At 48.5% G+C, this 8470-nt stretch overlaps 1 protein-coding gene across 4 annotated transcripts in view; it reads left to right on the forward strand.

The window, feature by feature from the left end:
• Positions 1-5536: 5536 nt before the first annotated feature.
• CBX7 (chromobox 7) overlaps positions 5537-8470 on the forward strand; it is a 27097-nt gene continuing 24163 nt past the window's right edge. For all 4 annotated transcript variants that reach the window (XM_014522828.2, XM_025211312.1, XM_006029836.3 and 1 more), the window contains exons 1-2: positions 5537-5630; positions 7971-8014. In XM_014522828.2, the coding sequence (XP_014378314.1) occupies positions 5562-5630; positions 7971-8014 (113 nt within the window). In that variant the 5' untranslated portion in view covers positions 5537-5561. The remainder of the gene's footprint in view (positions 5631-7970; positions 8015-8470) is intronic.

Here is an 8470-nt window from a genome sequence, read left to right on the forward strand (position 1 = left end):
ACAGGGTGCAGCCCCCCCCCCAGCACATAGAATGCGCCCCCCCCACAGGGCCCCAGATCCCCCCTGGAGGGCCACAGCTCCTATCCCCCACAGGGCCCCAGCCCCACCCTGCCCAGGATCACCAGGCACCCTGGAGGACCACAGCCCCCCTGCCCAGGGTCCCAGCTCCCCCTTGGAGGGCCACAGTCCCCCTGCCCAGGGCCCTAGGCACCCTGGAGGGCCCCAGTCCCCCTGCCCAGGGCCCATAACTTACCTTTAGCAGCAGTAGCGAGAGTGGGGTGCTCTGAGCCATGGTGGCACATGGGGACTGCATGCTGGACCCAGCCAGGTCCTGCCGGCCCTGGGGACTGTCTGTTGCCTGGCCAGGCCAGGCCCTTGGTGGCAGGACACAGCACAGCACATGGGGACCATGTGCCAGGCCCAGCTGGGTCCTGGGGCCTCTCTGGCACCCGGCACAGCATGTGGGGACCACATGCTAGGCCCAGCCAGGTCCTGGGGCCTCTCTGCCACCCGGTCAGACTGGACCATGGTGGCAGGACCCGGTGCAGCATGCGGGGACCACATGCTGGGCCCAGCTGGGTCCTGCCGCCCTTGGGGCTCCTCTACCGCCCGGCCAGGCCAGGCTCATGGTGGCAGGACCTGGCATGGTACATGCGGACTACGTGGTGGGCCCAGCCGAGTCCTGTTGCTCTCGGGGCCCCTCGGCGACAGGACTGGCGCGGTGTGCAGGGACCGTGCACCGCACCCAGATGGGTCCTGCTGGCCCTGGGGCTGCTCCTGCTGCCCAGCCAGCCCAGAGTGTCTCTTTTGGAGGACTGACTCCCTGGCACGGTCTGGGACCATGCCTTGCTCCGCTCTTCTGCGGAGTGGTTATTTGGTCTAATTTTCTCCCTGTGCTGCAAACTTGGGAACCTTTTTTCATTCCCGCATGTGCCTCCTGTCCCGCCTCAAAGGGGTTTGAGATGGGGAAAGAGGCATGTGCGCGCTCGTCTGGACGTGCCCAATGAGACCAACTTAAATAATGTCCTTTCTTCTGCTCAAGCAGCACCTGTGAATTATATGGCTTAAGAAAAATAATGTGATGACTTTACTCTAAAATTACAAGAGATGTAGTATATATGAAGTTCCTTGCCTAAGGACTGGGGAGTAGTCAACAATTCTTACTCCCTGAAACGAATTAATAATGCAAATGGTGACTTCCTCCAAGAAGAACTACTCATGAGAATAAAGGCTACTTGAAGGGGGGAGAGAAGGGCAGATCTGTAGGATCAGGTACTTCACTATCATAAGCATCACATGAAAAGCAAGCAACATATGAATTTATTCCTGTCTATAAATGTGACTGAAACTCTGCTGCACACTGATGTCATCTTGTGGCAAGAATTCATCAGCAGTCATTCCAAGCACCAATGTAAGTGCCCTTTCAATAACTGTAACATCAGCAATGTGACATTTGTTGAACTCAATTTTAGACAACTGTTAATGTGTGTGTGTTGGGTGGGGGGGTGGTGGTAAAAGTGAATAAATGATACTAACAGTGTCATATCCAGATAACTTCTATTGTTCATCCCTTATTTATAGGGAAACTGTCCGGCAATTTGGGCCTAAAATGCAAAGTCTTTTATTTTAGTACTGATTTATTGATTTATTTTTTTAAATGTTCACAGAACATCTTTTAAACATGTCTGTGGAAACACTGTTTGTTCAAATATAAATGTTCATCTAAAATGTAACTATTCTATGCTATGAATGCTTTGGATGACTAAAAATTGATTTTTTTTAATGAGTCAGTTCTGTTCTTGCGTCAAACTCTACTTTTTTTTTGTTTTGCTTCTGTCTCAGCCTGGACAGTAACGTCAGTTATTCTCAGGATTTTATTGCTTCAATTATTTGGCTCTGAGCACTGCAAATGCACAGGATTAAAAATGGGGAAAGAGGTGTTGCAATTCAAAAAGATTTTGACAGTTTTTTTGTCTGGGTCCCTCAAAGTTGTTTATATCAAAGCTAAGCCTTATCCCAAATGTAGGTTGCTACTGTCCCTTCTAGCATTCTCTGTCAAATGCAGTTAAAAAACTGCAGCTCAGTACACATTCTTGAGAAAGGGAATAACTTGAAATAAATACAAAATGAAAAAGTCTTATTTCACAACACAGTTAAAAACATTAATGAAAGAAAATGATGCTGTTAGCAGTAAGAAACTTTAAAAATGCCTATTGAATACTTAAGACAAGGAACTGCAAACTCAAGAGACCATACAATCTGTGCAAAGCATTTGAATGAGCAAGTAGCTGTAGCATATGCAAAAACTATTTTGGTAGTAAATGGTAATGTATTCAAATGAAATAGATCAGATGCACTGCATCTAAATAAAAGCTGACTGTACAATCTAACTCACTATGTGTATTAAGTTGCTCTTGATATTGAATTTTTCCCTAATATTTTACATTTTTATACCAGAGTTCATTCCATTTCCTAAATCCCCCCCAACCACACACATACACATCCTAGACATACAGTCACAAAAGGGTAGTAATCAAGCAGTGCACTACACAACAGTAGGAGGAAAGATATAAAAGTGTCTCAGGAGACTCTTCTAGTCTAGAGGCCTACAAGTAAAATGCACATTTATGTTCTGTGACAGCATGCAAAAATATACAGGAATTTAACTCCCCAACTTACCTGATAGCTGTACTCCCATCTGCATGTACCTTGCAATGATTTTCTTGTAATGATTTCCATTCCTTTGTGTACTTTACAAAGGAAATAAGTGTCATCATCCCCATTTTCCAGGTGAGGAAACCTATGCAGGCAGGTGAAATTAATGACTCAAGGTCACACAGTTATCTCCTATAGGAGCTTATACTCAATGAGTGATGTATCTGAGTGCCTCCCACCAGTGCCTGCTATTATCTGTTGGGTGGTTTCCCTTTTCTTCTCCTTGTAGGAGAAGTGTGTGCTGTACAGTGTTTAACTTGGAAGGATCCATAAGACTGCTATGCATTGGAGAATGCTAGGTCCAAGTATTGCACCTTCCTCTGTGAGTGGAGAGCAGTAAGTTTTCTGTGATAACCCTTGGTTCCTGGAGGAGTTTACTCTATGGCTTTGGACCAGACCCTGAGAGAACTCAGTCTTGTGCACAGATGAGCTTCACATCTGCTATCAAACTCCATTGTACTGGTGGAACAAAGTTGTGAACCGTGGTCTTTTGGACTATAGTTTTCATCACACTTTAGGTATCCTGGTTTCAGAGCTTATCTTCAACATGTTGATTTGATTTAGGCCCTTGAACTTGAGTATATGTTCTATGGAAAGCCAGGACAGAAGATGGAGGACAAAACTGCTTATGGCTGAGATGCACTGCTGTTTCCTGTACCAGCTTGTATTTCCCAAGAGCTGCAGCTTCACTGGGCACATCCCAGTACATCCTTACAGGGCTGTAGTTCAACTGAGAAGTAACAAAGGTGTGACTAAAGCCAGGTTCCAGTCAGCCAGGATGAAACTGTCACCAAAAGGAGAGGTTAGAAAGCATTAAGCATACATGCTGCTCAGTGACAAAGCTGGGAAGAAAGCCCAGGCTTCCTGGCTCCTACATTGGTGCATTATCTACTGGAGCACAATGTAATGGCTCTATCTCTTTCTCTCTCTCTCTTTTTAAACTCTCCCTGCATTAAGTTGCACAATGCTGGGAAATGCTGGCAGGGAGCTTGAAGCTGGAAAGAGATCTCCTGGGGGAGAGGGTGAGAGCAGGAAGATGCACCTTATTCTGTTCTGCACCATGTTTTTGTCACCTTGCGGCTCCTTCACTCCTTTATCTGGTGTTGGAGAACTACATGCTTCATTGTTCCCTGCTTCTCAGGCTGCTCCACACAAGGGACACCTGATGAAGAGAAGTTGGGGTCACAACGGCTTATGCTTTTTCTATATTTAGTCACTCTGTAAAGATATGCATCTGCCCTGCCTTTTGACTGACTTCCGTGTAACATGGCTAGCTACCTCTCTCCACACAACAGGGGCCACACATGGGGTGGGGGGGTGGCGGCTATACAAAAGGGGCATCTGATTAAGTGAATTTAGGGCAATGAAGGCTTATGCTCTCTCTATATTTAGTCAGTCCATAATGATGGGGGCTGAGGTGGCATGGGTGTTAAGATGCATGGTCAACAGCCCAGAGACTGCAAGTTTGAGGCCAGAAGCCCTCACAGTGCAGCCATATCAGATTCTAGCAAATCTGTGAATTCTGCTAAATACCTTGTTACAAGGACATGAAAACAGAAGGAAAGGAAGTCCATAAAAAAGCATATCTGCCCTGCCTTCTGACTGACTTCAGCCTAATGTGGCTAGCTACCCCTCTCCATGCACCAGGGGTGTACATGTGTGTGCAGCCACACACAAGGGGCACTTGATAAAGTGAACTTGGGGTGATGAAGGCTTGTGCTCTCTCTATATTTAGTCTGTAAAGATGGGTATTTGGCCTGACTTCCGCCTACCTCTCACCACATACTAGGGGGCACCGCACTGGGACTGGCTACACACAAGGGGCATCTGATAAACTGAACTTGGGGTCACTAAGGCTTGTTTTCTCTCAATACTTAGTCTGTAAAGATGTTATCTGCTCTGCCTTCTGACTGACTTCATCCTGACATGGTTAGCTACCTCTCTGCACACACCAGAGTTGTGTGGGTGAGTGTGTAACCACACACAAGGGCCATCTAATAAAGTAAACTTGGGATCATGAAGGCTTGTTCTCTCTATATATTTAGGCAGTCTGTAAAGATATTATCTGCCCGGCCTTCTGACTTCAGCCTAACATGGTTAGCTACCTCTCTGCACACAGCAGGGGGGGCGGGGTGTGTGTGTGTGTGGGGGGGGGCGCGCGCACACACACACACACACACACACACACACACACACACGCGGCATCTGAAAAAGTAACCTTGGCATCACACAGGCTTGTGCTCCCTCTATATTTAGTCAGCCTGACATCAGCCTAACATGGCTAGCTAGCTCTCTGCACACACCAGGGGGTCTGTGTGTGGCCACACACGAAGGGCATCTGATGAAGTAAACTTGGGGTCAGGAAGGCCTGTGGTCTCTATATTTATGCATCCTTACAGAGTGACTTATCTGCCCTGATTTCAGCTTGACATGCCTAGCTACTTCTCTCCACACCCCAGGGTGTAGTTTGAGTGTGTATACACCAGGGTGTGTATCCACCGGGGTCGGTGTGACTCCCCCCTCCCCCCTTGAAGAGGCACCAATCTATACCGTGAGCCCATGGCCCCTTGGCAGCCCTGCCCCGCCCCGCGCGTGTAGGGGCCCGGCAGGGCTCAGGACAGACCCAGCCTAGGCCCGTCCCTTCAGCCCCAGGCCTTTAGCCAGCGCCAAAAAGCGCCCGGCGGGCGCGCGGGGTGCGGCGGGGAACATATCTCGCGCTGGCGGGAAGGGGGAGCTCCTGGCGCGCCGCAGCCGCCCGCTCGCGGGGGGGAGGGGGCGGGGGGAAAATGTTGCGCAGGTTCTAAAATGGAACGTTGAGCGGCGGGGAGCCGCCGCCGCCGCCCCGCATGGAGCTGTCCGCGATCGGGGAGCAGGTCTTCGCGGTGGAGAGCATCAGGAAGAAGCGCGTCAGGAAGGTGAGGCGTCCTTGCCCCTCTACATGCCCCCGGCGGGGGAGGCAGACCCCTGTCACCCCCCACCCCGACCTGCCCTCCTGTTCTACCCCCCGGTGTCTGGATGTCCTGATAGCCCACCTCACCGCCCCCGGCATCGGGCGGGGGGGATCCCGTTATATACCCCTCCCAGCACACACATACGCACACACATGCATATATCTACACGCATATATCTACACACATGCATATATACATACATATGCATATGCATCTACATACACCCCCCCCCCGAGGTCCTGAGCTGCAGGCAGGCAGGGGGGCGTGGTGGGTACTAGCACCGCGCTGCAGGCAGGGGGCGCGAGGGGGGATCTGGTCCAGCTGCAGGGCATGGTTGTCGGCCACTTCCCCTCCTGCCAGGTTTAAGCAAGGGGGGCCTATAGTGAGGGTTGCCCCATTGATGCTTTTCCCCACCTCCTCCACCGCCTCCTAGTATTCAGGGAGAGAGCTCCCATCTTTGAGTGGTGCCCTTTGCAGGGGGAAGGCGGGAGGTTAATAATCTCCTTATCAAGCCCTGAGCAGGGCAAAGAGAGGCCTAGGAGAGGGGGAGACTCCCACATCCACCTCCCAAAAGGAGATCATATTGATCCCTTAGCACCTTCCCTTAAATAAGTCCCCTCGTGCTGGAGACCAGGCAGCCTCCCCTCTCTGGTCCCTCCCTTCTTTCCTGTGGAAAGAAATCCCCTTATGTTGTTTCTCTTCAGTTCACTCAGGGTCTTAAATTTGTATTGGAGGGGCTTTTGCCTTCTGTGTGGAAGCTGGTGGGTGTGGAGGGGAGAGGCTCTGCTGGAAGAGGAGTATGGCTAACTTCTCTTGCTGTAAGCCAGTCATTTTTGCACAGCTTCCCAAGCATTGGGGGTTGAGTGTGCTGGTAGGTGCACATGTGCACTGGTGAGGTTGGTGGGGTGATGGAGGAAAGCATAGGGCAACTCTTACTAATTTTGCGTTGAGGTCCTGATGCAGGAGGGTTTATCGTGTAGGAAAGCATTGCCTTATGCTTAAAGGAAGTGAGAAATGGAAGAGCTGGCTTCCCATGTCTGGCACAGGGCAAGTTCAGTAGCTCTCCCCTCACCTCCACCTGCCCGACATGCACCCTCCTAGCATCTTTCTCTGTTAATGGCCACTAATTTGGGAGACTGTTTTTGGACAGACTGAGGGCACTAAGACTTTTCTAGGGGAGCTGAGAACCAACAGTGTTTGAATGGGAGGTCTTGGCATTCAGCACCTCTGAAAATCAGGCCTTGTATCTGAATTGGCGTCCAAAATCAGATACTTCTGCAAATTTGGGTTTTGATGTTAGTGACTCAGTTTCTCCAGCTGCAAAGGCCAGGATATTGGCTACCTTCATGGCTTTCTGCAAGGATTAATCCTTAAACATGAAGGGTCTAGAGATCTTCTAATGTGAAGCACCTTATAAGGCTGTGTTTTCAGATATTTGAAAACTGAGCTCCCATTCAGGAAAATAAAACCAATTGTTTGATGCCCACACATGCTTTAGCTGTGCTGGAAGTTAAAGCTCTGTGTGCCTCTTAAATAATACATCTTCCATGTCTTGGCCATTTTGGCACCTATGTGAGTGTGTGTGCTTATGTATACTTGCTTTAACATTTCCCAAAGCGTGGCACAGTGATTACGTGTTGTACAAGTACACATTGGAGATCTTCAGCTGACTTCCAGACACCTCCATTTCTTCCTATTTTTCTCAGTGCTACGTAGTGACCAAGTCATTGGATAACTTTAGATTATTTTTTTTAATTGCTATTTGTTTAGGTCAAAAGGCTGAGGGGCTGTGAGCAGAGCTGAGTGTGAGTGGAGCATATAGCAGCTGGAATGGGGCATGCCTAAGAGATGCAAGATTTTAGAAGCCAAGAAGTATTTCTAATGGCAGCGGCGAACTACCCCCCTGCACTCCTGACATGTGCTTTCCTCTTTGGTTTATGCTTGATGATTTGTGGTTGTAGGGCTGCTGGTAGGTGCTAGAGCAGTCAGTACTTGGAGAGGGGTTGGGGCTCTGCCTGTCAATATGGTAGTTACTTAGTAGAAAGCACCTGCAGAGTTGTGCTCCATGGTTGATAGCAGAGTTATTGGAGAGAGCTTGACTGTAGAAACCCCTGAATTATTCATTTTAACCAGGAAGAGGCTTCATTTGAAATGTAATGATGGGGAATAAGCTTTTTCAAGTGTATTGTCTGTAGGGAAGGCCAAAGGGGTTTCTGTTAATATCTTTTACTGTAGCACCCATATTGTTGCAAAGCTTACCTCTTTTTTTTTTTTTTTTTTTTTTCCTTCTTTTTCTTTCTCTAGGGTAAAGTAGAATACCTTGTGAAGTGGAAAGGATGGCCCCCAAAGTAAGTGTTAATCTCTTGTTCTTTTTTTTCCTTTACTTGTCATCAGTGGCTTTAACAATATTTTGTAACACATTCTCTTTTGCCTCACCCCAAAAATTAAAATAAAAAAAGACTCAGAGTCCCAAACCTACCCTCCATACCTGTCATCCAGACTGACTGCAAGACTGAGGCTGTGGGCCCGTATCCCTTAGTGGTCTAGCTGCGTTTTACATGTATCCTTTCCCCTCTTAAACATTTAACTCAGTAGTTTTTTTAGATTGTCTCCATCTGTTTTAGAGAAGAGAGCTTCAGGGGAAAGTACAGGGGCTGAATGTGTATGTGTGTGGTGTTTTTGTTTTGTTTTTAAACAGCTGTTGCATTCAGGACCTGGAACTTTTCCTTCTGGGGAAATTCTGAGAAGACCCCAGCATATTTTTAGAGGTGATTTCCCCCCCCCCCCACCCTCGCCCCCCACAC

Source organism: Alligator sinensis, unplaced genomic scaffold, assembly GCF_000455745.1.
Source record: "Alligator sinensis unplaced genomic scaffold, ASM45574v1 scaffold215_2, whole genome shotgun sequence".
NCBI lineage: Eukaryota > Metazoa > Chordata > Crocodylia > Alligatoridae > Alligator > Alligator sinensis.